Source organism: Sebastes umbrosus, chromosome 23 (assembly GCF_015220745.1).
Source record: "Sebastes umbrosus isolate fSebUmb1 chromosome 23, fSebUmb1.pri, whole genome shotgun sequence".
Taxonomy (NCBI): domain Eukaryota; kingdom Metazoa; phylum Chordata; class Actinopteri; order Perciformes; family Sebastidae; genus Sebastes; species Sebastes umbrosus.
The window spans coordinates 5,785,533-5,805,440 of record NC_051291.1 but is presented as its reverse complement, the minus strand read 5'-3'; the positions used below and the strand labels follow the sequence as shown (position 1 = coordinate 5,805,440).

General features: G+C 41.2%; 1 protein-coding gene across 14 annotated transcripts in view; it reads right to left on the bottom strand.

Moving 5' to 3' along the window:
* LOC119482535 (lymphoid-restricted membrane protein) overlaps nt 1-19,908 on the bottom strand; it is a 42,462-nt gene that overhangs the window by 14,876 nt on the left and 7,678 nt on the right. For 12 of the 14 annotated variants that reach the window (XM_037760135.1, XM_037760134.1, XM_037760142.1 and 9 more), the window contains exons 3-21: nt 19,068-19,178; nt 17,133-17,313; nt 15,507-15,565; nt 15,306-15,381; nt 13,887-14,045; nt 13,675-13,792; nt 13,359-13,409; nt 13,129-13,206; nt 12,164-12,220; nt 12,013-12,072; nt 11,283-11,347; nt 10,950-11,043; nt 10,240-10,374; nt 9,593-9,694; nt 8,720-8,871; nt 7,202-7,313; nt 6,125-6,368; nt 3,729-3,781; nt 269-368 (exon numbers count right to left, since the gene is read on the bottom strand). In XM_037760135.1, coding sequence (XP_037616063.1) covers nt 269-368; nt 3,729-3,781; nt 6,125-6,368; nt 7,202-7,313; nt 8,720-8,871; nt 9,593-9,694; nt 10,240-10,374; nt 10,950-11,043; nt 11,283-11,347; nt 12,013-12,072; nt 12,164-12,220; nt 13,129-13,206; nt 13,359-13,409; nt 13,675-13,792; nt 13,887-14,045; nt 15,306-15,381; nt 15,507-15,565; nt 17,133-17,313; nt 19,068-19,178 — 2,007 coding nt within the window. The remainder of the gene's footprint in view (nt 1-268; nt 369-3,728; nt 3,782-6,124; nt 6,369-7,201; nt 7,314-8,719; nt 8,872-9,592; nt 9,695-10,239; nt 10,375-10,949; nt 11,044-11,282; nt 11,348-12,012; nt 12,073-12,163; nt 12,221-13,128; nt 13,207-13,358; nt 13,410-13,674; nt 13,793-13,886; nt 14,046-15,305; nt 15,382-15,506; nt 15,566-17,132; nt 17,314-19,067; nt 19,179-19,908) is intronic. The other 2 variants (XM_037760137.1, XM_037760140.1) reach the window with 1 other exon arrangement.

Below are 19,908 nucleotides of genomic sequence, written 5' to 3'. Positions count from 1 at the left end.
AAAAAAAACAAAACAATAAAAACGATGTTCCTACTGTGGCATTTGGTAGAGTTTGACCTTCATCTTGCGAGATTTAGCAAAATCTTCCCTCCTCTAAACAAACGGCAAACACACCAAGTGAGTCAGGAAATGACTCACTCTTTGGTTAAGTTGTAAACGCACAAAGTAGAGAGACTAACTGACAGTTGGAGGGGGGGAGAAAGTAAAACGGAAAGATAGAGCCACGTAGAGAGTGAATTACAGAGAAAGAGAGCGAGGGAGGTCTTACTGTTGTTCTCGGAGTGGGGCAGATCAGGGAGAGCATCCGCCTCGGGGTGTGTAATGCTGACAGCTTGTGAGTGGGTGCTCAATGGCACTGCTGCCTCCTCCTCAAAACACACACACAAATAATAATATATTCAAAAAAGGAAAGGGGTGAAAAGATCAAATAAGCAACACACATTTAGCGTGTACCGAACAGCAGGCCCACAATCAGTCCATAGAAACAAATCTTTGTCAGATGAGAAGACATTGCATAAGGAGTCAACAAAATCGAACAGCTGACAGACAGCACAAAGCATCTGCTCCATCAGTGATGGATTGTTGGAAAGACCCCCAATTACTGTCATCTTCATGGGAAATTCAAAAGCAAACATCACTTTCGTACTGACTGCAGCAATGAGGAGTGTTTAAATTAGTTTTTAAAAAGCTTGCGGCGATGAAATTAATTAAGTATTGAGGATTGTGAGTAGAAAGCATAAAACATCCAGGATCATAAAAGTGTAAATAGACATTGAGATCATAGCTGCGAAATGTGTAGTTTAGTGTATAGCATGCATTGTTATTTGGTGCAGATTACATTTTTCTTCAAATGCCGGTGCATAATCCCTTATTTTGCCAATAAGAGCAGGTCCTTTTCTCTTTTGCCCCGGTGTGACCTGAAAGTTTCATCACTGTCATTCTATATAAGGAAGCGGACGGCTTCAGCACAAGCATGCAGACTGCTGCCTGTGAGCAGAGCCTGTGAATAATGATATGTGAAGAGCTATTTGGTAGGCAAATGTGCAGAAAGGGGAAAAGAAAGCGAAAGAGAGAGTGCAGAAGCTTAGAGTGTGAAATAAGAGAGAGGGAGAGAAAATAACATGTACGATGTAATGAATGACCATTGGAGTGACATCACAGGGACAGTGACAGGGACTGTTTGAAGGCTTCCTTGTTGATGGTGTGTTCAAGGACATTCCCATATCTGATATTTGAAACTCTGATATTTTATATGTCAGAGCGTCCTTGAACGCACTACCAGGAAGAGTTTGCAAAAAGAGTCTCAGCTTGAAACATTCTGTCATAAATCACTTTTTGACATCACCTTCACCCCAGCAAACAAACAAAGTTATCCACAGTTTTTTTGTCCTTAAAACTTCATTTGCAAAAAAACATGTAAACTCTCATTTTTCTATCGCTTATAGGGCAGACACTTGTTTACATCTCCAGAGGTTTTCATGTTGTGCCCGCTATCGGTTAAGCAACAGAGGACTTAACAGAGTATATGGAGGGTAGGACAGTCTAACATATGAATCCTTAATGTTGCCTACAGTATGATTTTCTGTTTCACTTCAAATTTTGATGTTTACTTTTTATTTTGAAGCCACTGGTCAAGGGCTGATGATGCTTTGTTTATCTCATTTGGACTCAGACAAAGTGTTCAGCCTGTTGCTGTGTGCGACTCCACTGATGCGAGCACATCACCCAAATCAACCACCAGTTGATCAGGATGTCTTGGGAATGTAAATTATGTGGAAGGTCCCTTTGGTTTCTACCTGATGCTGGTTCAGAGCAACAGACTGAACCATACCAAAGTTTCAAGACCAAATAGAGACTCTACATCAACTGTGCCTCTTTGATTAGGACAATAACCTAAGGGCTTGCTGATAATTAAAATCTGAAGCTGCCTTTCCAGTCAGGCAAGAACTTTACCAGGCACTAGAAATCTTTATTACATGGCACTGCCAAGTCTTCCCTGCAACAACTCAAATAGAAGAACCAATCACAGTTGATGATGATGACATCTTTGGCTTGGCATGGTGCTGTCTGTTAATCTGGAGCAGTATCGGGTAGAAACCAGATTGTTTACTTCCATTAAACACATCAGAGGAGCCATACACAGCACAGGCAGAACATACTGTACGTGTCGGAGATGAGCAAATCATTATCAGCCCTTGACCAGTGGCTTCAAAATAAAAGTAAGTGTGCTTCCTTATTATGTAATTTTATTTTAATGTCCTGTTTTTCAGTCATGCGATGATAAACAAATGAGAAGAAATATTTGAGGTGAAACAGAAAATCATAGGCAACATTAAGGATTCAAGTGTCAGACTGACACCATATACCCACCATATCAAAGTCTGAGACTGTGATGCCTATGGGATCATGATTGTGTCATTTGATCCCATAGACACTCAACATTCAAGCCAAGAATATATATTGCTGCTTGATATAACTCCAGACAACACCATAACTTTAAAAACTTCCTACTTCCTTCCCACCAGTGCAAAGGAAGTATATAAATACGTTCCCAGAAACCGCAAAGATCTGTATGCCAAATGAAAACAAGATGAGCACCAAATCGCTTTTGTTACAGTCATGCTTCCTGTTGACACTTACTTACACACCTGTCACACACCTGGCAGCTGCCCATTACAACTACAGTAATCCATTGTTGGGCTCTGAGCAGGTTTGAGACACAGTGTCTTATTCAACAGCAGTAGCTGTTCAAGGTGGAGATAGACATGTAGAAACAACCCACATTTCCTGAGCAGGTGTAGGAGTTCAAAACCAGTCACTTGTCCTCATCTGTAACCATGACAGTGCTGTGGTTTGGTGGAAGTCTCTCGTACTCTGCAAGGCATTTTACACTCCTCACAGTGCAGCCCAGCTAAAAATAAGTCTTTTGAAGCTGTGTCTGTGTCACACTCTATTAGCGGAAATTATTGATTCTAACACTGTTTTTAGCTCGTCAACCAAGCTTTCCCCAAAGGCCATGACATTATTTCAGCCCATTTATGATAATGGACAAAGCTAAAATAATCCTTGTCATGTATAATGAGGTTTTCAATGATGCTTTTGATGCTTTTGTTAATTTTTTATATTAAACGGTTTGTTGAAATGAAAGGAATCCTAATCCTTAACAAGGACAACTTTACATATTCCTGCTATCACTGCGCTAAGCCACATGGATATGGGTTTCCCCAAGGTCAAAACTGGTGTTATCCTCTGATAATCACAAGTGAGCCATCGCAAATTAATTTGGGCGTGTGGTTTCCAGAGACTGAAAGATGCTACATTCAGTTTGGCTATATTATTAAAAGCTTGAGGCTAAAGTCGAGTTGTTCATTCCTTGCAACAGTTACACAACATCCCACTGGGAATGAGACCTACGACATTCGAGATGAACTTTGAATTTACTCTGAAATGCTACATGCAGCACTTAGAAAGACATTTTCTAGTCAACGTTTCAAGGGATGCAGAATATTCCATTTAATAACATGCAAGCTAAAGATTTCAGTAATTAATTGCTGAACTACTTTAAGGCAATTGTCGTTAAATTTGTTCTATTTTAAGACTAGATTTAGTAAAATATTGGGGAAAACACAGCGTTAAGGATAATACACAAAAGTCCCAAACATAGTGAGCATCATGTCCAATACATATACATAATCCCATGACAGGAAAAATGTCACAATTCAATTTACCTGCACAGACTGACAGTTCACCTTTGGCTCTGACTCAGTGCAGGCTTCGGCGCCTGTAACAGATAGAGAGGAAGAAAGAAAAATGAAAGGAGGAAAGAGGAGGCTGAAAAAAAGGCCAAAAAAAAAGTAGCTGTTCATTGAAAACGCAAACATTTGTCCAATTAATCTGCAGGGGTTAATAGCCGTCCAAAAGCAACCCCACCTTTTACCATAAAAGGTCAGACTGTCTATTATGCAAGGCATGGAGTTGAGGGAGGGGCAGAGAGGTTAAAATACCATGCATGGCTAAGGTGGCATTAATGACCACGTTCACACTCTCATTTCCTCTCTCCGCCTGCCAGCCGCTCATGCAGGCAGAGGAATGGGGGATTACTGAGCTCACGTCGTGGCCTCAGACCGGTCGTGCACCTGGCCATACAAGGGCCTTGAGGAAGAGAGGATTTCACGTACTGTGTAGACACACACACACTCGCTCACAATAAGACCAGGGCCACAACAACCATAGAAGGCAGGGGTCTACTGCCAAGGGCCTCAGAGTGTGTGTGTATCTGTACAATGAGTGAGTGTGTGTACTGTACTGGTGCTTCAAGGGTGGCTGAGTGCCCTGTGACTCCCATGGATTACAGGGGGATAATCCACACTCTCTCTCTCTCTCTCTCTCTCTCTCTCTCTCACACACACACACACAAATCAACACCCAAAGACAATAACTGAGTCTGTAAGCCGTTTTCACCTATAGAGTTTATCCTGTGAAGCACTTTGTAAGACACAGTGAAACCTGCAGATTGGTGCACCGGCTGGACATGTGAGTGAATTTAACCTGTTCCACTCCTTGAGGGCGCCGGCTGTAGCAGGCTCAGTTAAAGCTAGAGTGAAGGTACTGGTATCATTTGAAATTAGAAAGAAATCCAACCATGTCATGCTAGCAAGCCGGGAAAAACGCTACATAACGATACAAAGTTACGCTACATTCTGGCGTGGAAAAAGTGGCATGGGTATTTTCAAAAGGGGTCCTTTGACCTCTGACCTTACGTTATATGAATGAAAAAACATGCAGTTTTTTGCATGCAGTACAAATGTGTTATTTTCACATATTCTAAATGGTGTATTTGAATATTTCTGCATACTGGGGTCCCTAAAAAGTCTTAGAATTGCATAAATTGGGTATCACTGTAAAGCTGAGACTCTTGTGGATCCAATGAGCTCAACTGTATTCATGTGTGATGATGTTGGTCCCCATAGTAGCCATTTCATTGTAGTGAGACCATTTTTTTAAAAATGTGACCTCACTGTATAAAATGACTTGTGGTGACCTCTAGGATAATCACAGCCTCATGAAACTTTACAGCCACAAACTAGAGACCTAGAGCATTCAGAGGATGGATGGCTTTCCTAGCTAGATTGACAATAAGGGGGTTTCTGAGCAGTTTCCAGAACAGAAGTGCTCGTCATCTAATCACCGAAAAATGCAATTCTCGCAGAAATCTCCAAATGTCAAAAGTTTTTGACACCAAATCACAGCATGGCTTTTTTCTATGGTGTTCCTCAAGGTCTTGGTGTCTTAATTTGGTATTTTGGAGGGATTATTGATCATTTTGATCAATTCTCGAGTCGTAAAAAAATGTCAAATTTAGCACCAAATCCATGTGACAAATGGTGTCAACCCAAAAGCTGCAACAACTTATGAGACATAATAGAGCATGGGGATGGCCATCATATAATTCCATCATAATGTTCGAAGCCCTTACGATCAAAAAATATTTTAATTAATTAATTAATATTTCCGATTAGAACACAGTGCTGAGCTGCATCTCAAATTAATCTTTTGGTTCCCAGTTTTCAGATGATGTACACCACTTCTATGTGACATCTACTGTTGACTTTTTATCTACCTCTGAACATCCCCTGTCTCCCGCCCATACCTCTCTAAAAACAGGGGGGGGGGGGCAGAATGATATGGTATGTGCATATTTGGACCTAACACGAATGTGGATACAAGTATGGTCTCAATATTCTCATGCTCACAAGAAGCAGGATGTATTAGTTCACATTCTTGTTGCATGAGGTTAGCTAAAGGCTTATTTCTACCAAGTTGGATCCAGAACTAGGAGCAGGGTGAGAGGGGTCAGAATGGGGCCAAACAAATATTAAACTATATTTAGCCCTATTTGGTTTGGCTTTATGAGTTTCCAGTTAGCTCGGGGCTAATTCTGGTGTATACTGGATTTTCTAGGCTCAAGGAAGATTTAATCTGTTGTGAGCCAATTCAAAATGAATAGCTACAGTATACCAGTATTATTCCATTTAATGGTTCTCTATGAATAAAGTTAAAATAGTTGCTGAGCAGTTATATTGTTGAGATGTTATGGTATGTACACCTTCGTGTCCTCACTCACCTTGATCCCCTCCTGCTGCACCGTGCCCGGGCCGGGACTCCCCAGAATGTGCAGACAGAGGAGTGGACGTGTCCCTCGCTTCTCCCTCTCCAGCTGTGTCCACCACTGTCCACTTCTCATCCACGTCCTCCTCTTCACCTCTGTCCGTTCGCCCGCCCTGTTCTCTGCAATTCCTCTCTGCTAACTCGTTTTTCAGGAAGTCTTGAAGGGCGAACTCCTCGTCCCAGTCCAAGTCATCTCCAGGCTATAAAAGGGAAAGACGAGGTCTCAATAAGAAAGAGTGCAAATGTGAGATGCACAAAAACCTGCCAAAGTCTGACTGTAACAAATCCAACTGTGGCAAAATGTGTTTTCTAAAAACAATCCCAGCAAAGATCACTTATTAACAAAGCTGTCAGCAAAATAAAAATTGAAACACAGCTTGTAGATTATCTTTTCTTTTTAATACTATTCTTTTTGTTGAATAACAAATCCAAGGGAAACTTCATTTTATTGGTTCTTCCTTGATCCCAAGCTATACTGAATAATTACCTTAAAGCAACAACTACATTATTTGTCAAAGCACAACTTGGTTACTGTATGCAAATCCATCCACGTCAGCACCAAGCTCATTGTGTTTTTGCAGTAAAAACAATGGTGCTGTAATGGAAAAATGCTCGAGCGTGTCGGTGCATTTTGTGCGAGGAGCAGTGCGTAGGTGTGTGGTCGCATCTGATTCTGCCTGTGTGTGTGGGTGCACAAGTCCACTTCAGCCGCCAACTCGCACTCAACTCTCCTCTAACCAGATACTCCATCTGTCTGAATACAGAATGAGCTCTGTCACTGCTCTCCAAGCAAACCCTCCAGTATCCAATGTTAACACATACAAAACACACGCATGTAAATGATTAAAGCTGAATGTATCCCAAACCCAATATCATGCAACAGTGTAGCTGACACTTGCTCACCTCCCAGACAGTGTACATTGAATATTAAGATTAAAATATTACTTCAGAGAATAGTGGAAGCTGCTGCTGTTTACTAAATACAAGTTTATAGATTGAAGCCCCGTGATACAGCCCACACATCCTCTCTGACCTCGTCTTCTAGTGCAGGTGTCTGACATGAGGCCTCTCTGCTGTCCTGAGGTGTCTTTAGCTGCTCCAGCTCCTCACACAGCTGCCGCTTCTGGTTCTCCTGCTCCTGCACCCTGCGTGCAACAAAAACAAAATCTTGTTAATTAAAAAAAAAAACAGCTGAGGGATTATTAGTTTTTCCAAGAGAAATGTGGAAGAAACACCCGGATTATCAAAGCACTCTAAACTGTCCAGAGAGCTAGAAAAAAAACACATGATCCCAGAAGACAGTACAGTGGACATACTGTACCCAATCCGCAGGCCCATGCAGTGTCCCATTCTGTTGCCCAGGGTGACCAGCGCCAGTTCTCCGACTGGCCCAGTAACGGTTTCTTGACTTCACGGTTTTGTAGAACCAGTCCCAGCCCCGACCCTCTAGTCTCAGAACCTCCAAATGTGTCCTACAACTGAACCCTGATCCTAGCACTCCCTTGAATGCCAGTCTTCCTCTGAACAGTCTGTATCAGCCCAAACACTCCAAAGTAGGAGGTAGAGCTATACCTGCAATGAGCACTCTTCAGTTTTCTTTTCTCCCAAACAATATTAAAGTTCCTGAGTTCACCCTGGCAACTAAGCACCAGTAAATCCAAGATGGACAGCCTGACCTTTTCTCCCTCTCCAGTCTCATACTGTACCACTCCAGCTCCGTTATATATCTGGAGGGGATGTCCGTCTCCATGAACACACGTACAAAACAGACACACACACAGAATCAGAGTGGAGTCCAGAGTTGGCACAGACTCAGACCTAGTGAGGCGGGCCCTTTGAGGTCACTGAGGTCAAGATGATTGACAGGTCTTTCCCCCACTCAGCACAACTGACTGGCCAACTGAGACAGAGCACTGGAGAGGAGAGACACCCACATTTGCAGGGGTCTGACATTGAGTAGTGTATGAGGGTTGTTTGAGTGGAGTTTTAGTAAGTTTGAGAAATAAGAACTTCTGATAGGCAATGGCAGAAATAACTTCATTGTGTGCATAAAACCCTCGTTAACTCTGCTCTGTAACTTAATAATTAATCGGGACCTGAAGCTCCACAGGCATCCTAACAAGCTTATAGAAAGCGCTGTATTAACATAGGTCAGCTTGACTAACCAGCTAACCTTGATAGCTCATTAAGCCTATACTGATAGATTTAATCAGCTTCTAAGCTTTCTTCCAAATTCTTCAGTGGCGTCAGTATTACCTTACTTAGCCAGAAAATGAATTCCGTAGCTCTGCCTACTGGGGTTTAATTCAACCAATGAGATCACTACTGCACAAGAGCAACTCCTCCTCAAAGAAACATTTTCCTACCTTATAGTCAAGTTGTCTTTAATTAGCCGGCGCAAGATTCACTGCCAAATGCTTCTCTTCCGTCTTCCTCTGCTCTCAAAGTCTCACAACAACATCACTCACTTCAGCAGCTCACACATTTCTGCTTGCCCGCCCACTGATTTTTTAACATCCTTATAGTGCGCAGACAAGAAAGCTTTGCTTACCTGACTGAAAGGTGCAGGATCTCAGTGCGGGACCTCCTCATGTTACTGGCCATTTTGATCAGCTCCTTCTCCAGCGAGTCCGTGTACTGGGCAAGCTGGTCCAGGCTGAGGGCCCAGTCGGCCCTCCTCGCGTCCAGCTCGGCCTGCACCGCCTGTGGGAGGACGAGGCCGAGGGGTCAGCCGTGCGGCCTGGATAGCTAGATGTCTTTTACGCCTCCAACAATTTCTGACACCTAACTGTGACAAAATCTCTCCATGTCAGCCGGCGCACCAAAGAACCAACAGAGGAAAGACCTGTACTGGTACAGCTCTGCTCCACTAATGATTTCTGTCTCATTTGCTATGTTTGCTGCTGTATGGCAGTACGTGGCTAATGAATGCAGAGTGGCAACAATGCAGGAGGAGGAGGGAGGGGGGGAGAGAAAGAGAGACGGAGGGAGAGATACAGAAAGTTGGAGAGAGGGAGGAGGGGAGTGGGTTGTGTTCATGGTACAACACACTGACTAAACAACACTGCTTGGATGGGGCCTGTTGGAGAGTTATATAAGTGAGAGATCTCTAGAGAGGAGAGATAGTGGGTGGGAAGGAGAGAAAGAGCAGTGATAGAGAGATATAGAGAAAAAAAAGAGTGCAACAGGTGGAGGGAGAGAAAGATGGAGATCACATAACATAATTTCATGATTCATACATTTTTAAAATAGCACTGAGACGGCCTTTTTCAGCCTGAAATCAACCTATAGGCAAAGATAATAGGAATGCTCACAGACACAAACACCGCAGCACACTGCAACTTTTCTTAAGCTTACATCAAGTGCCGTAGGTAGGCGGACTCTGACCAAAAAATTCAAACGCATCTGTGAAAGTGTATCTGACCTGGAGACGGGTGTCTGTGTTGCCCGCTGGCTGTGCGTCGCCGTCCAGCAAGCCTCTAGCTGTAGACAAGACAGAGTTGGTTTCTTCTCTGAAATCCTTTTTCTGAGAGACATAAAGAGGAAGCATGTCATGACTCGTGAGAAAGAAATACTTCAAGAAGGAAAGACAAGAGTGGAAGGTGTCTTACGCACAACATTAGCTAGAGGTTTACATGCATTCATAAACCTTTTACATCATATTATTTGAATTGTTCTAAGCTCATATGAGAGCCTAAGTATTTTCTAAGCCTGGTATTTATTGAATTTGACTAAAAATTCAAATTAAGTCAAGTCTCAAAAGTTCCACATTATGGTACAAAAAAATAAAAAAAATGCCTTGCAAAAGGGTTGATAATTCAAGCTGAACTTTTTAAAATGTTTGTCTTTGTTTTTTACATATGCTACAGCTGATGCCATGCCGGTTTTGTGTTAATTGGAGCAGAGTGACATTTACAGTCATTTGCAAGTCAAACGACTTATATAAAACATTTTATACACGATAACACTGGGGCTGTTTTGCAGATGCCGATTGTCCACTGCAGTCACTAAGGTCAACTTAAGTGCAAGTGCAAGTCAGGGCTTCACACACACTTAATCACACATAGTTACCAGTTTATGTAGGAGGTTCTTGAACTCCAGAGCCATGTGTTCGGGGTTGGGTCCCTGCAGCATCAGCAACACTTCCCTGTCCAGCGTCTCATCCAACGGGGAGACGAAGCTCATAGTGGTGGACAAATGGTCAGCCTGCAAGAGACGACAATATAGTTACACAAACAAGCAAAAGAGACTTAAAACATTTCAATAAAACAGTCTAATTATTGCAGAGAGGCTGGACAGTGCAAAGTAGACAACGTGTGAATAACTGCACCTACTGTTCAGAAAGTGCTTTGTATTGTGTGTGAAATATTTGAGAACCCCCACAGTTTGTGGAAGAAAAACCTTCAGACTTGCTTGTAGGCATAAAACTTCTAAGAACAGCAGCTGGGATCAGGGGCACTATAAACTGAGATTACATAACACTACAAAACTAGCGGTGTCTGATGTTTCTATGTGGGGTGCACCCAAGTTTATATGTGCATCAGTTTGGCTGCAACAAGGAAGATGGCAAAGAGATGCAGCCGCCATGAATTCTCTGTCAGGATTAAAAGACCAGAGACTGAAACAGTGTGTGCAGAGAAATGAGAATAAATGACAAAAGGAAAGAAGGTGAATAATAGATATGAGAATGAGAGCAAGAAGGAGAAAGATGCAAAACAGAGATCATGAAAGAAAAGGTGAGCAACTGAAGAAGACAGACGGAGTAATTGAGTGCTGCTGACCTCCAGTGGCGACTGTGCCAGAGCCAGTTCGGTCTGTAGGGATCCTGAGCTGCTCTGGTTCAACCTGTAGGCCGCCGACAGGGACAGACCAGCTCTGTGAGAGACGGGAGGACACGGGTGGAGAGGTTGCGTGCAAACAAGTAACAAACAAAAACGTTAATTAGAAAAGGAGGTAATGGACAAATCTTTTCCAAAAGTTACAGAGCAGAACATGCAAATAGTTTATTATAAAGACACATTCTGAGGCTTAGAGGGTTTCACTTCCATAGATTCATAGTGTGAAAAAAATGAAAGACGGCTACTTCACACCCAGGTTATTCTTAGTTCACTTACCCAGAAAGGTCTGGGTAAATCATCTGCATCTTGCTCTCCAGCTTGCTCTTGTCTGCCCTCAGCACCTGGAATCAACAACAGAGAAATCAACATGCTTCAGTCCATCCCGTATAATTTTAGAGGTCAACTATGTCGCCTTCCCTTTCTCCACTACAACAAAATGTGTCGACTACAAGACCTGTGTGTCGAAGGACAGCAGGTGTTTTATTTCCCACAGCCAAAAATGCCAATGACGCACATGCTGATAATTGTACCAACACACTGGACACAGCAGAGAATTGTCTGTGCAGTAGAAGTGGGAACATTTATGTTTTTCCTGTATTAAATTACAATATCACATTTAGCTTTTAAACATTTTTTAAAATTAAATCATTACCTGAAGTTCATGGTTTATATTTCTAATTATTTTTAAGTGTTGTTATTATGTAATTAAGACTCAAGACATCTGATATGCTTCCTTCTATGACTATTTTATCAAATATCATTTAACGAGAGGGTTGTACATTGCTGCACACAAGAAAACAGAATCACTGCCTCAGCTAAAAAGTGGTAGAAATAGACCAACTGGTTCATAAGGAGCATATAAAACGGCCACATTGGCAGGAGGCAAAGGCAAGCAGAGAGATCAGAAACAAGTGAAAGCAGCAAGAGAGCATCTATGAGAAACAAGTGGTGGTTGTTGACGTGTAGAAACTGAAATAATGATATGATTGAAGTTCAACACACTGACCTCTGTGATGCAGGAGTATTCCTCCACTGTTGACTTCAGCTCATTTATCTGTCTGCTCTTCTGTAAAAGGAGGTAAATGACACAAGACCAGTTGGAGTTTTGTAGACAAGTAGCTTAACAGCGACAGTAAAATAAAACATAAGGCACTGACCTCTAGTATAACAGCTTCCTTTTCACTAACGACGCCATCATAGGAGTGGATTTGCACCTGAGGACAGGGAAAGGGAAGTTGCATAACGTGAAGAAAGCACAGTACAATGGCGGCATGGTCATGGACACAGTAATTCTACTGTAATGTGCCAGAGACAGATTTACAATGTGAAGGTAATTTTGTGAGGAAGGAAGACAGAAATACACTCAAAAATGCCAGAGGGCGAGGGAGAAAGAATAAGAGAAGGACACTGTGTGAGAGGAGTACTGTGAGGCAGAGTAGAGATGTGATAATGCAGCGCAAAATCTAACTAGAAATACCGCCTCGCAGTTGTATGCCTCCGTCAGTCAAGTTGCAATTCACACTCACGTTTGTCCAGGCTCATATAATATATGTACTGAAGACTTGGAAGGAATTTGAAAAAAGGTATTTCGTTTTTTTGGCGACAAGCGGCGGAAGTTATCGCTATATTGACATGTATGATTCCAGTGAGAAACATGCAGAGCTCAATATCAGCAAAACCAATGAGCTTGTGACGGACTACCAAAGGGAACAGGAGGCCTCCTCTCCTGGTTGTCATCCAGCGAGAGGAAGTGAAGATGAGAGAGTCATTGGTTTTTGGCTGTCGACATCTTGATTTTTTGCAACCAGAAGGGACACGAGAGGGTAGAGCTAAGTAAAACCAAACTCTGAAGTTGACACGAGAGAAGGACAAACAATACAACTATAGAACGGCAAGATCTTCACCTTTCCATCTGTGCATTTTTTTTACTACATCTGTGCCAAATGTGTTGCTTTTATTGCAAAATGCTCAATTGTTATGAATATTCCAGCTTAGCTGCCCCACTATTGTAGCCATGACATGTAGTAGACAATGCTTCAAATATGCATGTTGCTGCAAATAACATACAAATTCTAAAACGTGGAGGCATAAAAAGGATAATGGACAGACAGTAAAAAGGTACCTGAAGGTCAGTGTTAATGTCACACAGCTCTGTTATTCTCCTCTGAAGCTCGTCCGTCTCCATGGTGACCTTGAAGTTCTGGGGAGCCATCAGAGGGGAGTTAGGACAGCTGGTCACATCCTTTTATCGACAAACTTGGAACAATATACTGTCTGTAAGCCATCTATGAATGGGTGAGTACTACTGATTCCCTGTGAAGTCGGGTCATTGATTTTTCTGTCAACAAGTACCTCTTCCTGAAGAGAAGCAATCTTGGCGATGAGACTCTGGTTTTCCCTCTCCTGAAAAGAAGAAAATCAATCAATAGCAACTCCGGAAACGCAGGCTCAGTCCTACATGCTCTGCATTCTGACAGCTTGACTTGTACGTTAGAAAGAAAGTCTTAAGATATTGTAAAAATTGTAAAAGTATGTTGTTCAAACTGTCTAAACATAGTGTAGGTGAACAAACCCTTGTAACAAAACAACAGACACATGCCATCTGTATGCACTTGCGAGCAGAATGCATTTTTATAGATCCTCTTTGTGCTGCGTGAGTTTGACTGACCACATGTTTACAGTGTGCGGAGGCGCGAGCTCTGCCTTCCTCCGTACAGCTCAGAGTGGCCTTCATGTCCTCCACCTCCTCCTTCAGCATCTTCTCCTTCTGGGCCAGCTGCTGGTTACTGTGCGAGAGGACAAAACAGATGGAGGTCAGCAAATCGCAGCGTGATACATTGAATCTGGGCCGTGTATTTGTATTTGCGAGTGCACTCTTACACTCTGGCCTGAGTGCGCAGCTCCTCGTTCTCCTCTGCCAGCTTCTGGTTGCTTTCCTCCATGCCCTCCACCACCTGCTTCAGCTTCCTCACCTCCTCCTGGAGCTTCTGGTTGCTCATCTGAAGGTCAGCAACACAATACACCAGCTCTGATGTCTCACTGAGGAGAGGAACACACACACAGGCCGAGGCCGGGGTTAAATTGGGTCAACCGGTGCAGTAGTGGCATGGAATTTATCTAATCATGTAAGTAAATAAAAACAAAGGGAATAGATAGTAGGCTTTGCTTTATCAGCTAAAACAACTCCTCTTTTACAGTTAGCAAGGCTCTTCAACCTCCCCTCTCAGCATCCAAACAAACCCCATGCCGGATGACTGGAAAAAACGGCAAAACAGGAAGTGACTGATTGTAATTGGCCATAACACTGAATCTATTTAGGATTTCTACATAAAAGGTATTCCTTAATGCAGTATATTAGCCAGTAAGAATACCAAAGACAGTTCTTACATATTAAGTTTAAATTAATTAAAAATAAGTTATTGTCTGCACTATAAATGCACAATTAATTTTGATTGATTAATGTATTTGAAATTATCTTCATGAATGAAAGCATGATTTTCGACTGAAATCTTAGTTTTTTTGGTTCATTTTTGACAGACAGTTGTCTTACGCTAATTACTTTGAATTAAAAAAACAGTATTGGTGTATTGGTAGAAAAATACAAGGATTATAAGGACAACATAAGCCTTTTTCACCATAGGCTCCAATTACAGCCAGTTTAAAACTGGACCCAGGTAAGATAGCTGCCATATGGTTCCATCCTGGAACGGCAAGTCATTGGATAATCTCACATCTACTGTTTTATATCCATGTATAGGCATATATACTGTATGTGGGGTGTTGTATTGTCATCTTCAGGGACTTCACTGTGCTTCATGGAGGTGAACTTCATTTAAAGGGTCGCTTCACCCAAATTACCAAAAAATAAACCAAAATAAAAATGTAAATGTTCTTGTTTCTCCCTAGTGGTATCTGGCCATTTAGATAGCTAGATTCAATTTGAGATATCCGTCTCTGAAATTGCACCAATTAAAATGAAGATGAATGGAATTTAGTTTGTGGTACCGCATTACAAAAATGACATTTAGAAAACTCAACATCTCTTTCCAGAAACAGTGGCGTTGTTACTCTCGGCAATCCATATCCACAGAACACAATATCTACAGCTTTCATTGGAACTACTTTCTACTGAAGAAATAGTGCTTAGGAAAATGATCGACAGTCACAAATCACAATTTAACCCATTTACGCATATAGGATAATGCAGCTTGGCTTTATAGATCAAGGGCAGGTGTGGATGGTCACACATACAAATAAATAGGAAGTGTATTGCCTATTATTTACACACACATCACTTACAATTCTGCTCTGGATGCCTCCCCTCCAAAGGCCTCCAAGCTCCCTGAGGTCATATTGAGCAACGTGGACCTCCTGGCTAAAAACACACACAGACCCAAAACACACACAAATGATCAAAGCTCCAGGCGTTATTAAAATCAGATGTTTGTACAAAACAAAGAAATGAAAAGCAAACATTTGAGAGAAACTAAAAACACTCACCAGATAGGCCGTCTCTGAGTTTGACGGAGTCCTGAGTGACGTCATCTGTTAGCTCTTCCCTGAGGTAACATAAGATAATCCTTTATTAGTCCAACAGCTCAGACATTTGCTATGTTACAGCAACAAATAAGATAGTGCAAACAAAAATAGGCATCAGTAAAAAAAAAAAACAGAACAAGATATAATAAATAGTAAGTTAACAATAAAAATCCAACATCAAAATGTGCAAGATCAATTATTTTCACAATCTTTTCTTAGGATTTGGCAGTCACGCTGCTGTGCGGTTTCTTGTAGACTCCTGAAAACATTCTTGAAATGATTTGTTGAATTTTTGGTGCCTGGCACACTGAGCACGAAGAACAGTCAGCTCTCTGCTCACTCTGAAACTCTTCCTCTAAGTGATGTACAAACAAACCCTGGCCGTACCGCAGAGAGAGCTCGCTGGCTGGTGCACAGTCCTTACTCATTTCACAGTTAGCGTGTGGCCAGCAGCCACTTAATATATATGTATATATAAGCATGCCCACTGTTGACGCAGGGATCCTTTGGTCTAGTCAGTAACAAGATGAATCATCACCAAAATAGCACCTCTACGCAGCAGTTACAGCCCTTCAAACTATGAAGTCTTTAGCTTTACAGCCCACACATCATGCCAATGGCTAAGATACATCATCTCATTTAGATTTGTCAAAATGCGACCACTTGCATAAGACATAAATGAATATATATATATAGTCAGATATTTTGACTTTCAATTTTAATCCACCATCCAAGTCGTGTCAAACTACACCAGAGATGTTAAATGCACATTTCTTATAGATCTGACCTCTGAGACAAACGTCATCCTGTTAAACGGAGATGCACACAGCTGAAGCTACGGGGGAACCATTCCCACCAGTAATCGCTCCTCTGATGCATAACCCGCCTACACAATATCTACTTGCATAACTCAAACAGACTATATGTGTCTCTTCCCTGAAAAGCTAAAAAGAAAGCACAGGACTGCTGAAGATGGTACAAGCTGTAATTTAGTCATAGGGCAATCTTGACACAAAAAAAAAAGACCGTAAGAAAACATTTGTCAAAAACACAAAATGGAAAACATGAATCTGGTCATGATTGCACGTTAAGGTGCAAAAAAAAAAAGGCATCTAACCTTTTGTTCCCCACTCACTTTTTCAAACCAATAACAGCACTTTCCATGACTCCTCCGATAAACTCTTCACCTCTGAAACTGTGCCAGTTCTCACACTTTTAAGTTACTAAAGGTCATCTTCAACTGTCACACCTACAATTTAAAATAGATACTCTTGCAAGACAAAAACCTGAGCAGTAGAAAGCTTATATATTATCCAAAAATTAATCTACAATTCTGTATGGACAGCCAAAAAGAGATTTAAAATTCTCTCTTCCATCCACAAAGGAAGGTCACAGCATGTAGTATGGCTATAGAACAGCATGTAGGATGGACTGAGCATCTTACTTAAGGCCACTTCAGCTGGATGAATACTTGCTAACAAACTCACATCACCCTGCAAATCCCCATTTCTTAAAAAAGGATGATGTGCATAAGGTATCAAAGTTTTGGAATAAAGCCCTTAATTCACAACGTCTGCTTTTCAGTACCCGTTGTTGCGGCAGTCATCGATCCACTCCTTCATGACGGCGTGGTACGTATCCAGGTCAATGGAGACGTCTTTGTTTTCTGGATCGAGCATGTTGCAAAGGTCATCCAGCCCGCTGTCTTCTGAGCTGCGACTGGTGGTGTGCCGCAGGTAGTCCACGATGTGAGACACGTACACTTTACCTGGAAGATGACGGCAACACAGAGAAAAATCAAGAAAAAATCGTTGGATACTTTTAGCCTGTTAATATATAACTCACTTCTTCCTCAATCTTTTTGTCTATGTTCGGTTATAGCTGAAGGCAGCAAAAGCAGTAACCATAGCGACAGCAAAAATCACGATTAACTTTTTGTTTTTTGCAGTTGAAATCACACATTTCTCAATGCTGACTTCACTTTTTAAAAAAAAGCTCTTCAGCCTTCACATAGTTATCACAACAATAGTCTTAACTGTGGAGCAGTATTCTTCTACTGACAAAAAACTGCTTTCAATGACCACATCTTTCAAAATTCATAAATAATTTCTCACTTAAACTCGACCACTGGCAATGCTCCATGTACTCTATCTTCTGCTATTTTCACAGATTTACATAAAGTACTGTTCCCCAAAACTGTTAAATGTCAAACAACATAACACAAAGCTGAATTAGACAGAAATTTGCAATAATTCCACAGCAATAGAGTAATTAAACGCATTAAAGTTAAATCAGACCAATCACTGCTGAATCCCATTTTAACTGAAGATGTCCTACACAATTGTTTTGTTTAATTCTATTTTTCAATTTCAATAAAACATAGCCTATATGAAAAAAGCGATATTAAAATAATAAATAAAATATTATTATTAAATAATAAACAAATAATAGTTAGAGATAATACACTCAAGCACAAACCTATAAAGTAGGCCATCACACGTTTTATGAATTTTAAAGTAAATTCTTCTTTGGAGTTATTCAGGCACAGCTTGTACATAACAAATGCAGTCGCAATGGCATAATGGTCCAAAAGAAAAAGAAAATGTAGGTATTAGTAGAAGTATTATTTGTAGTTTAACAAGTTATTTAGTGTCAGCTATAAAACAGACCCTCAGTGCAATTTGAAACCTTTATAATTTCTCTGTTGTTGCTCTGAACCAATACAATTGACACTGAAAAACTGCAAGCTACTGTACACTACTACTGTTGATGCTTTATATTACTGAGCATGTTTCTCACCCTCACTTGGTTTGGATGCATATAAAACCTAGAAACATATGAATAAATGCTAGTACTTTTCAGTTTAAATGATCTCATTATCCCCAATATTCTTGAGTCACTTTTATAAATATAATTTTTGAATAACAAAAACATAGTCTATCTTCGTAAATTTCCTTAATTCTGAAGCAACGAGCACTATCTTTTGTTTTCATGTAAACAGATGATGCAACAAATAAATAATTTTTACATAAAAATAGACCCAAAGAGAACTGAGGTAGATAGAAAGAAGCAAAACAATAGACTTATCCCTTGAACGGCACAAACAACAGAAGAGACTGCATGTTAGGATGCCATCAGAAGCAGAGGTGAAGGGAAAACAACAAAAATGGTAATCTTCCTGAAAATGCTGAAAAATCAGGCGTCCTGCGTACTTCTTTAGAGATATACTTATAACATTTTGCATAACCCTGCTGCATGTTGAGTAAACACTCTGAACTGATGAGAAAACTTAATAAATGGAAGGGATTGTGTTGCCAATGCTAGGAGGCACAAGAGGAAGACAGACAAAGCTGATACTGTGAGTGTTTTTCGAGCTGTGGGAATTACTTCTGCCTTCTAAACAGATAAAAACACACTCTAATATTATACTCGTATAATTTGTCATTTGGCTGCCGATATTCAGCTCGCTGGAAGACTAAAAAGCGTGACCCAACCTTTGATGACCGTTTTGCGTGGGCGTACCTCGGCGCTGGGTGTCACAGGCATGGAAGATGGTATCGAGCAGATTCTCCTCGCAGATTAGGCTGATTTCTGCCATGTTCTCCTTCCTGTTTTCAGAGGCCACTGAGGATCCTGAGCATGAATATGCAACACAAACACACCAAACAGAGTGAATTGAGTTGCATAGCAAAGCAAGCATATGATACGATTTTACGTTTTTTTTATTAACCCTTGTTCTTCCCACTCTGTGCTAGGGATGTAAGAAAAAAATGTATACATTTGAGTATCGTGATATGTTTTGTGATACTTTATCAATTTCTCAAAAACACTTGATTTTTAATTAATAGTTTACATGAAAAGATTTGTGGCAGACAGTGGCTGGATTAAACAAAAAGTATGATGTTGGATGTTATAGGGATTTTATTGCATTAAAAAAGTAAACGTTTTTTAAGGTTGTGTATAGAAAGTAATCCGCAAATTGTGAAAACCTGTAAAATCTTTTGCGAGACTCGCTGCCTGACGATCTATCGCAACCTTAACCATTCAAGGTCAATGCCTAACCTTAAAAAGGGACTGTTTTTAATTTCTTACACGTATAAATCAATCCGGGTTGATGTCCCATGCGCGCTCCCGTGTGGCTACGCTGTTCAGACTCAGACTCCAACACAAACTACACGGAAGCACCAAAACTGCAAAGTTATACCTAGTGAAGCCCGTCTTGCAAAACAGTGTTGGCCGCGGTCGGAGGACGCGGGGGGAGACCGTAGTCTCTGAGTCTCTGGAGTCTCTGCTCCTCTGCCTGCCTTCACTCACAGCTCGCTCCACCTCACGTGCATGCGCGCATACTACACACTGAAGAAGA